The 20,021-nt window shown below is 48.9% G+C and overlaps 1 protein-coding gene across 3 annotated transcripts in view; it reads left to right on the top strand.

The window, feature by feature from the left end:
* INTS1 (integrator complex subunit 1) overlaps positions 1-20,021 on the top strand; it is a 62,403-nt gene that overhangs the window by 18,744 nt on the left and 23,638 nt on the right. For all 3 annotated transcript variants that reach the window (XM_073648115.1, XM_073648113.1, XM_073648114.1), the window contains exons 15-31: positions 310-467; positions 2,068-2,164; positions 2,784-2,875; positions 2,976-3,036; positions 4,354-4,551; positions 4,640-4,769; positions 5,157-5,336; positions 5,944-6,093; positions 6,171-6,350; positions 7,459-7,563; positions 8,028-8,195; positions 9,323-9,434; positions 9,505-9,663; positions 17,610-17,756; positions 17,895-17,993; positions 18,478-18,602; positions 18,956-19,216. In XM_073648115.1, the coding sequence (XP_073504216.1) occupies positions 310-467; positions 2,068-2,164; positions 2,784-2,875; positions 2,976-3,036; positions 4,354-4,551; positions 4,640-4,769; positions 5,157-5,336; positions 5,944-6,093; positions 6,171-6,350; positions 7,459-7,563; positions 8,028-8,195; positions 9,323-9,434; positions 9,505-9,663; positions 17,610-17,756; positions 17,895-17,993; positions 18,478-18,602; positions 18,956-19,216 (2,422 nt within the window). The remainder of the gene's footprint in view (positions 1-309; positions 468-2,067; positions 2,165-2,783; positions 2,876-2,975; positions 3,037-4,353; positions 4,552-4,639; positions 4,770-5,156; positions 5,337-5,943; positions 6,094-6,170; positions 6,351-7,458; positions 7,564-8,027; positions 8,196-9,322; positions 9,435-9,504; positions 9,664-17,609; positions 17,757-17,894; positions 17,994-18,477; positions 18,603-18,955; positions 19,217-20,021) is intronic.

Raw genomic sequence — 20,021 nt, 5'->3', positions numbered from 1 at the left:
ATAACAGCAGAACAGGTGCAGTGCTTGCCAGCTCTTTTCTGTTGAGCTTGTTAGCACTGTTTTAAAGCCGGTCAGGGTCACTGTAGCAAGCTGTTACATCCTAATCCCGTTCCGCTTCAGCGCAAGGTAGACAGCAGCGGTGGTCGGTGTCTTAGGCAACAAGCTATAAACAAGTGTAAGTATCTCAAGAACGGCTGCAAATTTTAATAAACAGCAAATTACGAAAGAAGGAAATAACTTTTTAAATGTCCAACCTGACCTCTGTGTCCAAGTTGTCTCATATTAACTCCTTGCCTTCTTTTTGTCCAGCTTCTTCCTTCGTCTATGCTCTGAAGTGCCACTTCTAGAAGACACCCTGATGCGTATCCTGGTCATCGGTCTGTCACGCGATCTCCCTCTTGGTCCTGCCGATGCCATGGAGCTCGCTGATCACCTGGTGAAGAGGGCGGCAGCAGTGCAGGCCGACGGTATACAATCTGCAGCTCATTACTTACACACAATGCAATTGTAGCGTCCCATTCTCATGTAGCGTCCCATTCTCATGTAACGCCATGGTGATTTTTAGTGATGTGCACAAGTGCTCGTTACTAGAGTCTACCTTGGGTTTTCGGGTATGCACCGAGTATCACGGGTGCTCGAGTGACATGGTTGAATCCATGCGGCTTCATGCTTTGCGGCTGTTAGACGACCACAAAACATGCGGGGAATACCTGACATACACGGGCAATCCCGCATGTTTTATGGCTGTCTAAGAGCCACGAAACATGCAGCCGCAGGGACTCGAGCATGTCGTTCGAGCACCCGCGATACTCTGTGCCTACCCGAGCATTTTATTTTTATATTTTATTCTAAAATATAATTTTTTTTCTTGGATAGTTTTATGCAAATATTCTTGTTATCTATGACTCGCCCAGAGGGATGGGGACAACTCGGTACCTGGGCCTTTGCCTGGCCTTGAGGATGTCGCGGTGGTCGGCTCCCGGGCCCGTACCCTGGGGTCAGCTTTTAAAAGGGGATTATTTGTTAATGCCATTATTTGTTATAGTTCGTGACGCCACCTGTGGTTTCTGGTGAGAATCACCAGGGCCGCGGCAGTCCACTGAGGCCGGTGATAAGGCAGCTCGATGGTATAGCTCCCCACAGGTGGAGCTAGGCCTCAGGGCAGCGTACGGAGAGGGGGATGCAGGACAGGCGAGACCCAGCCGGGTCAGAGCAAGAACGGGGACGGACACGGTAGTCACTTCAGTACTTTTTACTGGTGGTAGTTCAGGCACATCCCGGAGCACTGTAGGGTGAAGGGTGCATATCAGGATCCTCCCCAATGAGCGGGTGTAGGGCCTCCTGTTTCTTGCCTCTGCGTAGTAAGTTTCTGACCTGCCTGAAGCTAGGCCTAACTTTATCTCTGCCCTGCACCGGCTGACGTTGTGGTAGGGCCTTCTCTTGGAGTGCACGCTCCCAGTTTGCGGGGCCTATGTGTTTCCTGGCTCTGTTACGTATCAGCTCTCTGGTGAACCTGGGACCTGTAGTTCTCCAGGGATTCCGATTATGCCTTACTGGGTCGTAGAGATCCCGGTAAGATCGGACCCGGTGTCCGGTATATGTTTCGGGGTGAGCTGGGTAAGCTCCTCTGCCCCCACTGCTACTCACTTTCCACTCGCCTTCGGCCACGCTCGGGCCCTCACTAGGCTACTCACACTAACGGCAGCTTGCCGCTCTTCACCGCTCTTACAGGCGTCGGCACACCTTAAGCTCTAACTGAGCTTCCTGAATCTAGCTAGCAGGAGCCTTGTGCTCCACTGCAGACTAACCTCTCTCAGGCTTCTCTACTGCAGGAACTGCTCGACTAGACTAACTGCCTAGCTCCACTTTCCCTATTTATATCCATAACGGGCTCCCTCTGCTGGTCTGAGGTGGAAGGTGGAGATGTGTGAATGTTTATGGGGGCCTCTTGTGGAGGATTCCATTAATGCACTCTTCTAGGATCTGTGGTACCAAGCGCAGCTGGGCGCCACATCTACATGCATTAGCAAACCACAATATCAACCTAATATGGATTTTTCCTTGTAGATCTGGAGGTCCTCAAAATAGAACGGATTCAGCTTCTTGATGCCGTATTGAACCTCTGCACCTACCACCACCCGGAAAACATCCAGCTTCCTCCAGGGTACGACCTCGGTTTTTCATAAGTGTTAGGCCGAATAACAAAAAACGGACCAATCTCCCATTGGACCCGAGTGGTGAAAATAAAACACAAGGATCCCAGATAAAATAATCCTTATGGTAATGATGAGCATTGATGATGCACTTTGACCTTATAAGATTGCTGATCCCATTAATTCAATGCAATCACTCCATAAGACACATGTGCAAGCTCTAGGCCTCATCCCATATGGGTGTGTCGTTCCCGTTTTTTATTTTAATGCTGCGTGTTGAACACCCCAGACACCCTTTTAACCCTTACTGAACTGCACATAAAGGGTTACAGAACTGTTTGGTTTATCATGGGTATTGCATCCATAATATGGGTGATTAAATGCACTTGTATTCACGTCATCCAAAAATTTTTTTACTGTGGTCTTTTTTGGAATGGTTGAAAAAAAAAAAAAAAATCAGCCTTAGAAAAGTTTTCTAATTGTTTTGCAACACTCATGTAAAGTGAGAGACTGGTAAATCTATTCCTGGTATTCCTAGTCTTTCACTAGACCTTTATACACCTGTTCTTTTCCAGATTCAGTTGTATTTAGTTATTTAGATTTTTTTTTTTTTTTCTGATTTTTGTAAAGGTATCAGCCTCCGAATTTGGCCATTTCCACACTGTACTGGAAGGCCTGGCCTCTGTTGCTTGTTGTAGCTGCCTTTAACCCTGAGAATATCGGTAAGTAGTGCCATTATTATGGGGGCGTATATCTGGTATTTTACCTTTTTATATAAATCTGACTATTCTTTTCTCTACTTTCATTCCCGGTTTACATTAGGCTTGGCTGCATGGGATGAATATCCGACATTAAAGATGCTTATGGAGATGGTAATGACGAAGTAAGTAAAGCGGGAAGATCAGTAGTGCATTGATTATAGCGGCTTTACAGACTTTTCTAAGATTTATTGTTTTTTTTTTTTATGTTTTACTATTATTGTTTTAACTATTGTAAAGTTACTATCATCTTATAGTAGGGTTGAAAATGGATTCTCAGATTAAAGAGTCGTCTTGGACAGATATTCCATAAATGTCTGATAGACGCCGGTCTCGGTGGTGCAACTTGCAAGGGGCTCGATCCTGCGCTGCCAGGAATGGAGAGATGACTGCGGATACATAGGTTTCTGCATTCACTCTCAAAAAATTGGAGCTGAAGCAATTTTCTGAGTGCAAGTGAAAGCAGAGAGCAGTACATATCCTGTGGATGCCATAAATGTGCACTCCTGCTACACATCTGGGGGTGAGTGAGGACGTGACGTCATGAATACCTTCCCCGATACTTGCGTGATCGACAGGTATCGGGCACCTTGCATAGGGTTTCTCCCGAGTTTTCCTAGACTCCATACTGTGATCAGTCAGCACACTTAAAGGGTTTGTCTAGAACCACAATATTGATGACTTATCTTTGCGATAGGTCATCAGTAATAATCGGCTGCGATCTCTGAAAATAAGAGCTCCTTACACTATAGTGGCCATTCCTAGCTACCGCAGCTCTGCTCCTATTCCTGGTCCTTAGCATACAGTAGAATGTAATCCTGGATGTAAGCTGAGAATAAGGGTACTTGCACATTGCGATCAGGCCTTGTTGGGGGCTTGCATTCGAGCCCCCTGAAAAACAGGATTCGAACGTATGCGCCAACGAGTCCATAGACTATAATGGTGCCGGCAGAGCGAACATGCGCTCTGTCGTGCATCATTTTTGCACGTTGACACCTACTGGAGGTGGACACCTAGATGTAGTAGACTGCGTCTGAGTGTCTGCCTCCAGTAGGTGTATACACCCTAAAAAGATGCACGACAGAGCGCACATTTGCTCTGCCGGCACCATTATAGTCTATGGCCCCATCGACGCATACGTCCGAATCTCTTTGCAGGGGCTTCAGACGTAAGCCCAGATGGGACCACTGAGCGAGTTGCAGAACGCAATGTTAAAGAGACCTGAAAACTGGGAGCAGCCTGTTGGGGTTCCCCAAAACTTTTCAGACACAGCAGCTGAAAAATCTTTATATAAATGCTGATATTATTAATTTTCGGAACCTTTTCTAGCTCAAAGAACACTTAGAAATTCTCACGTTGGTGCAGAATATTAATAGTGGACATAGTATTTGTATTTTCTTTTCATGTTCTGTTCCTGGTTTTCATTCTCTGTGTTTCGGCAGCAATTACTCGTTTCCACCGTGCACCGTAACAGATGAAGAGACCCGGACTGAGATCATAAACCGAGAACTGCAAATTTCACAGCGGGAGAAGCAGGAAATTCTGGCCTTTGAGAGTCACCTGGCCGCGGCCTCCACCAAGCAAACCATAACAGAGAGCAACAGTCTGCTCCTGTCTCAGCTCACCAGCTTGGACCCGCAGTATGTGGAGTGTTTTGGTTTTGTTCTCTCTTTGTGTCAAACTTTGTACGTTTGCGAAATCTGCAATGTCTTCCATGTGTCTTTTCAGGGGACCTCCTCGTCGCCCACCCCCCAATGCCATAGAGCAGGTCAAATCCTTGAACCAGTCGTTGCGTCTTGGTCACCTCCTTTGCCGTAGCCGCAGTCCAGACTTCCTTTTGAATATCATCCAAAGACAGGTTTGTTAAAAATAATGGAAAAATCAAGTTGTGTTTGTGTCCAGAAGTAAATATGCAATCTCATATCAGATTTATTTATTTTACTCACTTATATAGCGCCATTAATTCCACAGCACTTTACAGACATTATAACCACTGTCCCCATTGGGGCTCACGATCTAGATTCCTTATCAGTATGTCTTTACAGTGTGTGAGGAAACTGGAGAACACAGAGGAAACCCACGCAAACCCGGGGAGAACATACAAACTCCTTGCAGATGTTGTCCTTGAACCCAGGATTCCAGTGCTGCAAAGCTGCAGTGCTAACCACTGAGCCACCGTACCGTGCTAACCACTGAGCCACCATGCTGCTCATATAATATAGCTGTTATACTTTATTTTTTAAAGGCGTCCTCACAGTCCATGCCCTGGTTGGCAGATTTGGTGCAGTCTAGTGAAGGCTCCTTGGATGTGCTGCCAGTGCAATGCCTCTGCGAATTCCTCCTACATGATGCTGCGGATGAGTCTGGAGCTGGGGACGACGAGGAAGAGAATGAGAGCAAGGAACAGAGGGCTAAGAAACACCAGGTAGGCTGTGGCAATTATTCCTCTTATTAATTCTGGAAATATATGAATAAAATTCATCACTTCTGTAACCCATTACACTTTTCAGTAGGTTGTGTGACACTTTGGGTTGTCTGCTGTGGGTCCGACCAATTAAACACGCAACGCTCAGCCCAATTACAATGCAGGTTGGATGCCCGAACGCCTCTCCATTCATTTTCTATGGGGCTGCAGGAAAAAGCTGCGTGCAGCTCCATAGGGGGTGAATGGAACATGTTGTAAGGGGGGATAATGTGTCCTGTTCTGCCGATCGTTTCAGGTCCCAGCAGTCGGACCCCCACCAAGCAACAAGTTATCACTTATCCTGCGGACAGGTGATAACTTTATTTTAACCAGACGACCCCTTAAATGTCTAATTGTACTCACAAGGGCAAAGGTGATGTCTTAATAAATTTGTTCTTGCATTGCTGTTCAAGTGTAGTGCAAGTGTTTAGTATCAGGAGCGCGGACAAGAAACTGAAGGAGGAGAATGCTCATGTGGTCACACCGTAGAATGTGAAATATACGTGGTCTGAAGTATGCCATGACATTTGCATTCATGTGGTTTGTTGTAAATCCGTTCACTTTTTAGAGACAGCAGAAGCAGAGGCAGCTTCTCAGCCGTCTTCAGGATTTGCTTCTCGGACCTAAAGCCGATGAGCAAACGACATGTGAAGTGCTGGATTATTTCCTGCGACGTCTCAGCTCCCCCCAGGTCTCCTCTCGAGTCCTGGCCATGAAGGTAAGCCAATATTATTATATGTTTGGAACTAATATATAGCTTCCTGGATTCTGAAGTTTTTGTTGCCACTTTCCCAGGGTCTCTCCATGGTGCTAACGTCGAGTGGTCTGCAGGATGGAGAGGAGAAGGATCAGTCAATGGATGACGATTCTCCTGACTCGGAGATGATTCCTGGATACCAGTGGCTTCTTAAAGACTTGCCCAAACTCCCACTATTTGACAGCGTTAAGGGAACCACAGCTGTGGCATTACAACAGGTACCTGGATGTGTGCTCAGGGTAAAATAAATGGGATTCATCCTTAAAATTAATCATAAAGGCTTGACTGCACACATCTGGCATTCATGGTCTGAGTACAGACGGCGATGTACAGACTGTAATTGTACGGATCGGTCGTGGGTCTCCTGAACTGAGCGGCCCCATAAGTATATGAGACTCGAGTTTGGGTCAGGAGACACGTGTTGCCGGACTGTACATCTTGATCCATCCAAAGTTTGTTTTAAAAAAAATAAATAAAAAGCGCCATTTTTCGGGATCTGGGGCCGGGTGAGGGCTTATTTTTTGCGCGCCGAGTTGACGTTTTTATTGATATTATTTTGGTTCAGATACGATTTTTGCGGCGACAAAAAAAAAATCAGAATTCTGGCGTTTAGATTTTTTTTATCATTACGCCATTTACCAATCTGATTAATTTTTTTTATATTGATCGGGCGATTCTGAACTCGGCGATACCAAATGTGTGTATTTGTTTTTTGTTTTTTTTATTTTGAATGGGGCAAAAGGGGGTGATTTTAAACTTTTTAAAAACATTTTTTTTCTACTTTTTACTTGCTTCAATAGTCTCCTGAGGAGACTTGAAGGTGCGATTGTCCGATCGCCTCTGTTACACATAGCAGGGCTATTTGTAACAAAAGTGCTCATCTGCTATGAACTCTGACCACTGGGTGGCGCTCATAGCAGATCGGCTATGACAACCACAGGGGTCTCATCCAGACCCTGGGTTGTCATGCCAACCCATCGGTGACCCGCGATCACGTGACGGGGTCGCCGATGGGCGGAGCCAACGACATGCTTCCCGGAAACGCGATGTAAATGCCGCTGTCAGCGTTTGACAGCGGCATTTAACTAGTTAACAGCCGCGGGTGGATTGCGATTCCACCCACGGCTGTTGCGGGCACATGTCAGCTGTAAGAATCAGCTGACATGTGCCCGGAAAAGTGCAGGCTCAGCGCTGGAGCCCGCACCACGGGGGGAGGCGGGGGACACACTGCATGCGCATTACATGTACAGCGCATGTCGTGAAGGGGTTACTGTTACTGCCATTTTCTTACTGGTGTTTGGCGTCTCTTTATCTTCTTCTTTTCAGGCTATTCATATGGAGACTGATCTAAGAACCATAAGCGCCTATCTCGTGTACCTCTCCCAGCATGCGCCAATTGAAGATCAAGGACAACATAATGAACTTGCACTGGTGAGGAACAATTCATTCTGCAATTTGCATCCCCTAATAGTAAGGGGGTCATTACATGGCCTTTACATTCATGCCACACACATGATGATAAAGGTCTTTTCTATAATAGTCCACAGGATAGGTGATAAATATCTGATAGCTGGGACCTCCTCCGGTCACTAGAACTAGGGTCCGGCTCTCAGAGCTAGTTTAAGCTGTTACATACCAATCACGACAGCAATATTTAGAAGGCTGTGAATGGGCTATGGATCATTTCTGATGCCATCATCACTTCACAACATGATGGCGACACATTTTATATATTTTTTTTATAGTAGTAGAAGAAAAAAGTTAAATTTGGGATCACCGTAACTGTACTGATCAATAGGACTAAGATGCCTTAGGTTCATATGACCTCGGCGCAGTGACGTCTCGCAGCCTTCCCATAGGATTCTCACTGTTCTTCTGTTATCCTTGTGTTGCAGGACGTGGCTCGTCTGACAGTGGAACGCTCCACAATGATGGGCCACCTTTTCTCCAGACTGTCTTACTGCCCAGAGTCAAACGCTGTCCTGGCTGCCCTCCTCTCCATTTTCTCATGCTATGTCAAACGCATGCGAAAAAACAAGGACGGTGATGAGGTGTATAGCTGGGTGTGTATATTTACATTCCTGTATATTTTTGTAGTTTTTTTTTTCCTAAAAAGTTGAAAGATGTAAAGTCTACCCTTACTTTGTGATTGCGCAGGATATAAGTCTACCCTTGCTTTGTGATTGCGCAGGATGTAAGTCTACCCTTGCTTTGTCATTGCGCAGGATGCAAGTCTACCCTTGCTTTGTCATTGCGCAGGATGCAAGTCTACCCTTGCTTTGTGATTGCGCAGGATGTAAGTCTACCCTTGCTTTGTGATTGCGCAGGATGCAAGTCTACCCTTGCTTTGTGATTGCGCAGGATGCAAGTCTACCCTTGCTTTGTGATTGCGCAGGATGCAAGTCTACCCTTGCTTTGTGATTGCGCAGGATGCAAGTCTACCCTTGCTTTGTGATTGCGCAGGATGCAAGTCTACCCTTGCTTTGTGATTGCGCAGGATGTAAGTTTACTATTTTGTTGTGATTGCACAAGATGCAAGTCTACCCTTGCTTTGTGATTGCGCAGGATGCAAGTCTACCCTTACTTTGTGATTGCGCAGGATGCAAGTCTACCCTTACTTTGTGATTGCGCAGGATGCAAGTCTACCCTTACTTTGTGATTGCGCAGGATATAAGTCTACCCTTGCTTTGTGATTGCGCAGGATGTAAGTCTACCCTTGCTTTGTCATTGCGCAGGATGCAAGTCTACCCTTACTTTGTCATTGCGCAGGATATAAGTCTACCCTTGCTTTGTGATTGCGCAGGATGTAAGTCTACCCTTGCTTTGTGATTGCGCAGGATGCAAGTCTACCCTTGCTTTGTGATTGCGCAGGATGCAAGTCTACCCTTGCTTTGTGATTGCGCAGGATGTAAGTCTACCCTTGCTTTGTGATTGCGCAGGATGCAAGTCTACCCTTGCTTTGTGATTGCGCAGGATGCAAGTCTACCCTTGCTTTGTGATTGCGCAGGATGCAAGTCTACCCTTGCTTTGTGATTGCGCAGGATGCAAGTCTACCCTTACTTTGTGATTGCGCAGGATGCATGTCTACCCTTACTTTGTGATTGCGCAGGATGCATGTCTACCCTTACTTTGTTTGCTTCCTGCCTCTAATCTGCAGTAATTTTTACCATTTTTATGTGTTTTTGCTCAGTCTGAATCGCAGGATCAAGTTTTCTTGCGTTGGATCTCTGGGGAGACTGCTACAATGCATATTCTGGTTGTCCACGCCATGGTCATTCTACTGACCCTTGGGCCTCCTCGTGGTAAGGATCATGATTGCTGGTTTAGTCCTATGTTTAGATACACGTTACATGAATTGTTTTTTTGTCATAGGTCCTAGTGACTTCTTTGCTTTGTTGGACATTTGGTTTCCTGAGAAGAAGCCTCTCCCTACAGCGTTTTTGGTGGACACTTCAGAAGAAGCATTATTGCTTCCTGACTGGCTAAAGCTCAGGATGATCCGCTCAGAGGTTCCTCGTCTTGTGGATGCTGGTAGGTTGGAAATAATTTTGGGATGGACAAGGTCATAATGTAACTGGGTTCACATTAGAGCTATTCGTGGGGGAGTCTTCCCTAACATATACCTCCAATCTATCCATGTGCCTCAATGCACACAGTGTACATGGCACAACATAGGCTGGTATCTTCATATGGGATGTGTGCACCACACGAATGATGGCCACACCTATAAAATACACCTAGTTAGAAGATCTTTTTCGTAGGCGCCCCCGAGAACAAAAAGGAGAATTTCTGCAAAAATGCAACTCTGATCATCCTCCTGCGGTCGCCCATGCTGTCTCCCATGCAATCGCCCATACAGTCGCATATTCATTTAACATAATCTTGCCAAAATGTTGGCCTCTACCAGCAAAAAATTAGAATCCGTAGCATATTATTCAGCAGGAAAACATCATGGTGTATTATTATATATGACCATATCTATTGCGGTATGCGAAAGACAGTCACAAGAAGGTAGGAATATATATACATATAAAACGGCATGTTGGCTCTCTACTTTGCGCCGTTACTCTATACATTTCCAGGAGGAATAATAAATAACTTAACAATCGGGCTCTACCATTCCACTTGCCAGTAAGTTTGGTCCCTAAGCAGCCTGTCCCTTCCGGCATTTATCAGACCGTGTCTGGCTGTATAGTGACACGCCATTGACAAGGTGAATGCTAACACTCAATTATTAGTTTTATTTCTACATTACCAGGAGGCTTAATAGAGGAACGGTGCAACACCGAGATCTTAGAAAAGATGTTCTGGAATTCTTTGCAGAAAGGGAGGTTTAGGTCCATCTTACAGTATATTTGGTTGCCAACATTATTGTAAGAAGCTGTCTGTATATTGTGACGATACAGCGTAAAATCTTAAATAGCCAGACGATTAGATTTGTTAATCCAAGAGAAATACCTTATTGTGTTTTATTAGGGATTGCTGGCTGTGTTTTATTAATGTTCGGCTTGCGCGTCAGTTTACGTACACTAATTTAGCTTGTAAAGTGTCCAGCATTCCACTAATCTCATTAGTATCTCAGGAGCCTCTAACCATTGTTCAAAAAATCGTCTAGGCCCATTGTTTTAAGTGTTGAAAGAAGATCCAGCGGAACCTTCACAACAGGGAGTCTCACATGTAGACCCACGTGATGTGGTCACCTGAGAAAGATACCTCCACTAATGCACACTTAGCTTTAGGGGAGGAGGGTGAGAACAGTCCCTGCCATTCAGGGGGCTGTGCCCAGAGAAGCAGAAGGGACATGTGTTTTTGTAGCAGTAAGATTTGAAACAGAGATTGGAGAAAAACTTTACAAGGAGAATGAGAGACCTCATTCAGGACAGTAGATGGATTGCATGGCATTACCCAAAGAGACACAGATTTGTATTCTAAATTATTCTTATCTAAGGGTATCAGCCCTGACTGGAAAGATACATTTCTCTATCGCTTCATTGGGGGACACAGGACCATGGGTGTATGCTGCTGTCGCTAGGAGGTTGACACTGTGCAAAAAAAGGAAAATAGCTCCTCCTCCGCAGTATGCACCCGCCTACAGGCACCAAGCTCACCAGTTTAAGCTTAGTGTCTGTAGGAGGTAGACCTGGATCTTCACAGATCGAACCTTGTTGTGTTTATTAATCCTTGTTTTTTCTCTTTCAGATACAGCTCTTCAGCCTAACAGGGCACACTGCGTCCCCTGTTAACCCACTAGCGACCGAGAGAGCAATGTGGCTACACCCACATCGCCCACTCTCAGACCCGCTGGGCAGGACTTATCCCCTGCCACTTTAGGGTGTCTCAGGGTGATTTCGGTGGCCAGTCGTAGCCTGTTCCCCACCCCAGCCCCCTCCTCGGAGCGGCCTGGGAGGGAGACGGTGGTCCCTGCAGGTGACCTTCCCCCAGTTTTCTGGGGTTAACACTGTCTCCTGCACTGTCCAGGACCAGACAGTGCGGGAAGGAGGAAAAGCCAGGATTCCCCCCTATCCAGGAAGGCATCCTGAGGCCATCCTCAGAAGGAGAAAGAAAGGGACGATTCTCGGACCCGCTAAGACAGGTACTTCCCTGCCTTTCAGCTGTAGTACCCAGTCCCCCGGCGGTACCTGCCTCCTCCCCCTCCCCCTCTCACCAAACATGGCGCTTAACAGCGCTTCCCTGGGCACTTCCTCATTCTTCTTCATTATGTGCGGCAAATCTGCCGCGCTTTTCTCCGTCGGGGGGGGCGTGTCCGGTGGGCGGTCCCGCTCCGATAGCTATACGTCCCCTCCTATTTGACCTACCAGGGCTGAGGAGCATAGTGACGCTTCCGTCACGCCCTCGTGCCTTCCGCGGACCTATCATCGGGGGGCCTTTCAAGCCCGCACCCCCTTCCCATCTGCCTATCGGAGCCTCGACGCGCTCCGTCATCAACGCTGCGTCCTCTGCACCGACGCCATCTCTCTGCCGCACGCAGCTCCCTTCTCCGTCGGCACCTATTGTGACCCGCTCCAGCATCACCTTCGGAGCCTTCAGGGGGACACGGGACCTCTTCTCTACAGGATCGGGTAGGCTCTGTCCTGACACCGACCCCCACCCTTCCCTGCTCACAGCGGTCCCCTCTGCAGTATCCCTGGTCAGGCACATATGCCTAAACCCAGGGAGCTCTCAGTCCATCCCTCTCATATTATCACATACTACGCCTGTGCTCTCTGCGGTACTAAGTGGCCCGCGGGTCTCACTACGGCCTTCTGCTCGACCTGAAAACCTCCCGCCATGCTGGCACCCCAAGATCCCCCCGCCGCTCAGGGCGTGGTAACCCCCTCCCCTCCGGAGTGGGCTGTTGCTATGTCACAGTCTGTCTCTGACCTCACCAAGGTTTCTCAATCTGTGGTGCAGGTCTTAGAACGCTTGCCAGAACGTTTGCCTATGTTATCCACGGCCACCAGCGCTCCGAACGTCCCCACAGACGATTCGCAGGCACCCCTGCCCCCTTCTCACAGGGGCAGACTGACGGCACGTTCTCAGAAGTGGACTCACGCAAGCTCATCCTTCAGCTCTCCAGACTCCAAGATGCTCCCTGCGTCTCACACCTCTTCCTCGGAGGTCGCCCCGGGATCTAACTCTCCTTCAGATTCAGACTCTGGTTCTGACACAGACCAGTATTCCAAGGTCCAGGACATGATAGACAGCCTTATAACGGCTGTCAATCAAACTCTGCATGTTACAGAAGACGAGAGCCCTTCCCGAGACTACTCAGTTTCCTTCAAAAAGATTAAGTGTCTTGCACGCACTTTTTCTAACCATGCAGAATTTGACAGCGTTTTTCAAAAGCAGTGGGAACATCCATAAAAGCGCTTTACAGGAAAGAAACAGTTAAACGTCCTATACCCATTTAACCATGACCTTGTCAGCAAATGGAAGGAGTCCCCATCTCTGGATCCTCCCGTCTCTCGCCTTTCCGCCAAGACGGTACTGTCTCTTCCGGATGGTTCCTCCCTTAAGGATACCCTGGATAGACAGGTTGAGGCCCTCTCTAAGTCTGCCTTTGAGGCTGCGGGCACCTCCCTCTGCCCTTCCTTCGCCTCAACCTCGGTATCAAAAGCGGTGTCCGCATGGGCCAAACCGCTCAGACAGGGCATCCTAGCAGGGGCCTCCCCGGATGATCTGGCCGACTTAGCTGATCAAATCGGCCATGCCGGAAAATATCTGCTTACGGCGTCCCTCGACTCCGCTGCATGCTCAGCCCGGGTTTCCAGTAATCTCTTTGCCTTACGTAAAATTCTTTGGCTTAAAGCCTGGTACACCGACCCGGCTTCCAAAAGATCTCTAACTAATCTTCCTTTTCAGGGTTCCAGGCTGTTTGGATCCAAGCTAGATCAGATCATCTCTGATGCTACTGGGCGTAAGAGCACCTCTCTCCCCCAGCCCCAGACTCAAAGCCCTTTTCCTAGGAGACGCCCCCTTCAGTTCCGGTCCTTCCGTCAGTTCGCTCAACCGAACCCCTCCTCTCAACAGGACCTTACTCCAGCACAGCGGGACAGTCGTAAACCCTCCTTTAGGCCCACGCCTAACTGGCGCCCAAAGAGTTGCTCCTCCAAGTCCTCTGGATCACGATCACGATCCAACAGGTTTTCCTCAACATGACGGGTCACTCCCACCTGGGACTTCTCCCAGGGTGGGTGGCCGTCTCCTTCTGTTCACAGATTCTTGGCTCCCGGCAATAGAGGATGCCTGGGTCAAAGAAATTGTGACTTCCGGCTACAAAATCGAGTTCGATTCCAGCCCACGATCACGCTTTCTCAGGTCCCGCCCCCCACAACCGTCTCTGCTTCCCGGTTTCCTCCAAGCCATCACTATCTTCTGCGCTCAGGAGTCATAGTCCCGGTTCCCGGTTTTTACTCAAATCTCTTCGTTGTCCCAAAAAAGGACGGCTCACTATGTCCGATTCTGGACCTCAAACAGCTAAACAGACATGTACGCATCCGACAGTTCAGGATGGAGTCCCTCAGGTCGGTAATCGCCTCGATGGAGGCCGGGGAATATCTATGTTCAGTGGACATTAAGGATGCGTACCTTCACATCCCAATCTGCGCGTCACATCAGAAGTTTCTTCGCTTCTCCTTCAGGAACGCACATTACCAGTTCACTGCCCTCACCTTCGGCCTCGCCACAGCCCCGAGGGTTTTCACGAAGGTGATGGCGACAGTTATGGCCATTCTTCGAACAAGGGGAATTGTAATCATCCCCTACCTCGACGACCTGTTAGTCAAAGGCCTCACGTTCAGGGACTGTCTCCACAGTCTCCAGATCACCTTGAACACTCTCTCCCGGTTAGGCTGGCTGATCAACACGCTTAACCTTCCTAGGGATGCAGTTCGACACGACCCGTGCCCGGGTCCTCCTTCCGGGGGAAAAGATGAACTCCCTACGACAAGGAACCCACATCCTCTCCGACCCAAGTCCACACTCCCTTCGCCTATGCATGAGTGTCCTGGGAAAGATGGTAGCAGCCATGGAGGCAGTTCCGTTTGCCCAGTTCCATACCCGGTCTCTTCAACTAGCCCTTCTCTCGGCTTGGGACAGGAATCCGTCATCTCTAGATCGACGCATCAAGTTACCTCGTCAAGTAAGACAGTCGCTAACCTGGTGGTCCCGCCCTTCTTCCTTCAGACCCGGGAGATCATTCCTTCCGCTTCGCTGGCACGTGGTCACGACCGATGCCAGTCTCATCGGTTGGGAGGCAGTTTTTCTACAACCCACGGTCCAGGGTCGGTGGAGTCCCCACGAAGTCTCCCTCCCCATCAACATTCTGGAGATAAGGGCGATTTACCTGGCGTTGCGTCACTGGCAGAAGATCCTGGCAGGGTTCCCAGTCCGTGTACAATCGGAAAATGCCACGGCCGTGGCTTACATAAACCATCAGGGAGGAACGCGCAGCAAGCCCGTTTTAAAAGAGGTGGCAAGAGTGCTACTTTGGGCCGAGAAGACTGTCCCGGCAATCTCAGCAGTCCACATTCCAGGGGTCGACAACTGGGCGGCCGACTTTCTCAGTCGGCAGGGCCTCGTCTCAGGAGAATGGTCTCTCCATCCCGAGGTGTTTCACCAAATCTGCTTACGGTGGGGCACGTCGGACATCGACCTCATGGCGTCCCGGTTAAACCACAAGGTTCCGTCCTTTGTAGCTCGGTCCCGCGATCCGCTAGCAATCGCCCAGGATGCGCTAGTCATATCATGGTCACAGTTCCAACTGCCCTATCTCTTTCCACCTCTACCTTTGATCCCTCGAGTCATCAAAAAGGTCAAGACAGAGGGAGTACCAGTTCTCCTAGTAGCCCCAGATTGGTCCAGACGCGTCTGGTACTCAGATCTGGTAAATCTGCTTGTCGACTCCCCCTGGAGACTACCAGACCGTCCGGACCTCCTCTCTCAGGATCCTATTCTTCATCAGAGTTCTCGTTCTCTGAATTTAATGGTATGGCCGTTGAGGCCGCGGTGTTGAAGGCGGCGGGCTTTACTGACAATGTCATTCAGACCCTAATTAATGCCAGAAAACCCGCTACCTCGCGCATATACCACAGAACTTGGAGGGAGAGCCTTTTTTCGTCACTGCGAACAAGATCAGCTGACTCCTATGTCTTTTTCTTTGCCAGTCATTTTGGCTTTTCTTCAGTCTGGCTTAGAGGCGGGACTCTCTCTCAGCACTCTCAAGGGCCAAGTTGCGGCCTTGTCCATTCTATTCCAACGTAACTTATCTAGCCGTCCTCAGGTCATGACGTTTCTTCAAGGGGTGGCCCACCTGGCTCCCCCCTATCGCCCTCCAGTGGAACCATGGGACCTTAATATGGTCCTAAGCGTCCTACAACAGCCTCCATTTGAACCCAGTCAGGACATTCCAGCCTCTCTCTCTCTCCTTTCCTGGAAGGTGGCTTTTATGGTGGCTGTTACCTCTATTAGAAGGGTCGCAGAACTCGCAGCCCTCTCTTGTCGGTCGCCTTTTCTGGTATTCCATCAAGACAAAGTAGTGCTCAGGCCGGTGCCTTCCTTTTTGCCAAAGGCAGTTTCCGCTTTTCACATTAATGAGAACATCGTTTTGCCTTCCTTTTGCCCTGCACCAGTGCATCCACGGGAGAAGTCCATGCACAAACTGGACCTGGTCAGAGCTCTACGTGTGTACCTTTCCAGAATGGCCTCCCTTCTGCGCTCGGATGCCCTTTTTATCATCCCTGAGGGGCATCGCAAGGGTCTCCCTGCTTCCAAGTCAACCATCGCCCGTTGGATACGTTCGACCATCTTGGAGGCACATCACATCTCGGGCAAACCTCCCCCTCCCGGAGTAAGGGCTCACTCCACCAGGGCGGTGGGGGCCTCTTGGGCGGTCCGCCATCAGGCTTTGGCCTCTCAAATCTGCAAGGCCGCAACATGGTCTTCTCTTCACACCTTTTCAAGGTTTTACAAGGTCCACACTTATTCTTCGGCTGATGCCAGTCTTGGACAGAAGGTCCTGCAGGCAGCAGTTGCCGAAGTCTGATCTAGTCTGTGACTATCTTCTGTTCTCCCACCAAAGGGACTGCTTTGGGACGTCCCATGGTCCTGTGTCCCCCAATAAAGCGATAGAGAAAGAGGGATTTTTGGTACTCACCGTAAAATCTCTTTCTTGGAGCCTTCATTGGGGGACACAGCACCCTCCCTGTTTTTGGACATATGCCCCGTTGGCTCTGTTGGGTATCTCATTTAGTTTTTCATGGTTGTGCCCCGTTGGACATTACATAGTTGGTTATTTTGTGCTTCTCCTACTGCTCTAGCCACTAACTGGTGAGCTTGGTGCCTGTAGGCGGGTGCATAGTGCAGAGGAGGAGCTATTTTCCTTTTTTTGCATAGTGTCAACCTCCTAGCGACAGCAGCATACACCATGGTCCTGTGTCCCCCAATGAAGGCTCCAAGAAAGAGATTTTACGATGAGTACCAAAAATCCCTCTTTTGGGAAGACCAGGAGAGGACGAAGAAGTACCCTGGCCCCATGGATATGTTGTTTGGGGTTGCCATGAGGGACCCACCGGTCGCCTGCAACCCACAGAGACATTCGGAGAAGCCAGATTGGGACCCACCGGTCGCCTGGCCCCATGGAAACTCTCGGATAGGCCAGGTTAGGACCCTTGGGTCTCTCGGCCTTGTACCTCAATGGACTGCTAGCTTCCTAAGCTTGCCGCTACATTCTCTGTGGGGGCCTGCCAGAAGCGGTAGGCCATTGGTTGAGGTAGTCGGCCCTGGAAGTCTCCAAAGTCGCAGCTGTTCAATCCCTGGCTGGCGGAGAAGGAAGAAGGGTGAGACTATGTAACGTTGTACCATTTTGGGTACTTGCTGGGACTGTTCTGTGTGTTTGTTGTCTGCTTTGTGGTTCAATACAGTAATGCCACGCTGTTATACCTCACATATATTTTATAACTTTGCGTCTGACTTTTTAGCATTGCAGGATCTGGAACCACAGCAGTTGCTGCTTTTCGTCCAGTCTTTCGGGATCCCGGTTTCTAGTATGAGCAAACTCCTGCAATATCTGGACCAGGCGGTGTCCCATGAACCTCAGGCGTTGGAGCAGAACATCATGGATAAGAGTGAGTACTGGAGTCCCACGTTACACGGTGTTCTAAATGAGTGAGTTTTATATAATGTGAGGTTTACGTTAGATAGCAGAATATAGAACAACTCTGCAGGTCTGTCACTTTTTTATGTTTTTTTTATTTTTTTCCCAGATTACATGGCTCACCTGGTGGAGGTTCAGCACGAGAGAGGTGCAACTGGAGGCCAAACATTTCATAGCCTGTTGACCGCGTCTATACCACCAAGAAGAGGTGGGTACAGAACTACTAAATGGCTTCTGTCGTAAAGAAGAGTATCCCTTTTATATTGATATGACGGGGTTTTATGTCTTATGTGGATATATTAATGATCTGTCCTGAGGAGGGGTCATAAATATCAAATGGGTGAGAGGCCGGCAATCTGCAGCTCCACCAATCAGCTCTGGCGGCAGCCGGCTGTACATAGTGTGTGTAGCAGAACATCACAGTACCATACTGTAGTGGCCGCTGTGGGGTACTGCAGGTCAGCTCCTATTGAAGAGAATAGAGGCTGCAGTACCCAAGAATGGCCACTACAGTGTATGGCGCTTTGTGCAACATCTACATCTGGCTGCTGTCAATGAGTGGCGCTGCCAAAATCCCACTACACTTCTCACACTGAATTTTATATGTTTAGGTGCAAATTAGTAAGTGATCTATGGTTGGAAATAAGTGTTTTAATGTTTTTCCGTTGTTTTTGTTTTCCTTGGTCGTCCAGATAGTGCGGATACAGTGAAACGAAAACCCAGCATCGAAGTACCCCAAGGACAGCTACGGCCCAGAGGTCTCACTCAGATCCCAGTGCTGGGACCAGAAGACGACCTGGCCGGGATGTTTCTCCAGGTAAATGGTACTGAACTCACCTTCATGTCTAACGCCGAGGATTGGAGACACTGCTGTACCAACGCTATAGGAAAGGGGGCATGGTGTTTGCGTGTTGGGCTTAAAGAGTCTTGATAATGTCCGAGGAAAAACTGGGTACAAAAGTACAAAAACATCGACTATTGAAGCTAAAAAATTGTGAGAAAAGTGATAATTTTTCTATTATGGAAGAACTGGTTGCCCTGTTTTAGTTAATGAATTTTCTCAGCAAAATTGCCTGATAGAAGCCATCAATCTGTGCAAGAAAATATGTATATTTTATAAATTAAAGCCATTATTTGCTGGACATAACTAACTTTTTTGTTCCCATTTAGCTTTTCCCTCTTAATCCGGACCCCAGATGGCAGAACTCCAATCCCAGACCCATATCCTTGGCGCTGCAGCAGGCGCTGGGCCAGGAGCTGGCACTTATCCGTCAGGGGAACACTCAGGTGACCGGCATCGCTGTCCGTTTGCTGCAGGCGATCGCTGCCCTTCTCAGCTCCCCTCACAGCGGTGCTCTGGTCTTGGCTATGGCTATGGACAGAAATCATTACATCTCCTGCCCGCTGATGAGGCAGCTCTACCAATATCACGTAAGTGGTTGTATGTGCCACCCACTATATAACAATGTACATTTATACAGCATATGTGCTGTACATTACAGATGCTATCTATCCAGCTGACTATATGTTGTATGGGGGGTCCATCCTATAGGATTTCCACTGACTCTGAGACTACAGAAGCTGCAGCACTGCTCAATGTATGTGCGGGGCTGGCTGCCAGCTGCTGTGCAGGGGAACTGCAGCACTGCTCCATGTATGTGCAGGGCTGGCTGCCAGCTCCTGTGCAGGGCAACTGCAGCACTGCTCCATGTATGTGCGGGGCTGGCTGCCAGCTCCTGTGCAGGAGAACCTCAGCACTGCTCCATGTATGGGCACGGCTGGCTGCCAGCTGCTGTGCAGGGAAACTGCAGCACTGCTCCATGTATGTGCGGGGCTGGCTGCCAGCTGCTGTGCAGGGGAACCTCAGCACTGCTCCATGTATGGGCGCGGCTGGCTGCCAGCTCCTGTGCAGGGGAACTGCAGCACTGCTCCATGTATGTGCGGGGCTGGCTGCCAGCTCCTGTGCAGGAGAACCTCAGCACTCCTCCATGTATGGGCGTGGCTGGCTGCCAGCTGCTGTGCAGGGAAACTGCAGCACTACTCCATGTACGTGCGGGGCTGGCTGCCAGCTCCTGTGCAGGAGAACCTCAGCACTGCTCCATGTATGTGCTGGGCTGGCTGCCAGCTGCTGTGCAGGGAAACTGCAGCACTGCTACATGTATGGGCATGGCTGGCTGCCAGCTGCTGTGCAGGAGAACCTCAGCACTGCTCCATGTATGTGCGGGGCTGGCTGCCA

Source organism: Phyllobates terribilis, unplaced genomic scaffold (assembly GCF_046119375.1).
Source record: "Phyllobates terribilis strain yellow unplaced genomic scaffold, ASM4611937v1 Scaffold_9__5_contigs__length_417890890, whole genome shotgun sequence".
Taxonomy (NCBI): Eukaryota; Metazoa; Chordata; class Amphibia; order Anura; family Dendrobatidae; genus Phyllobates; species Phyllobates terribilis.
The sequence above is the reverse complement of the archived record's forward strand: the minus strand, read 5'-3'. Positions and strand labels throughout refer to the sequence as shown.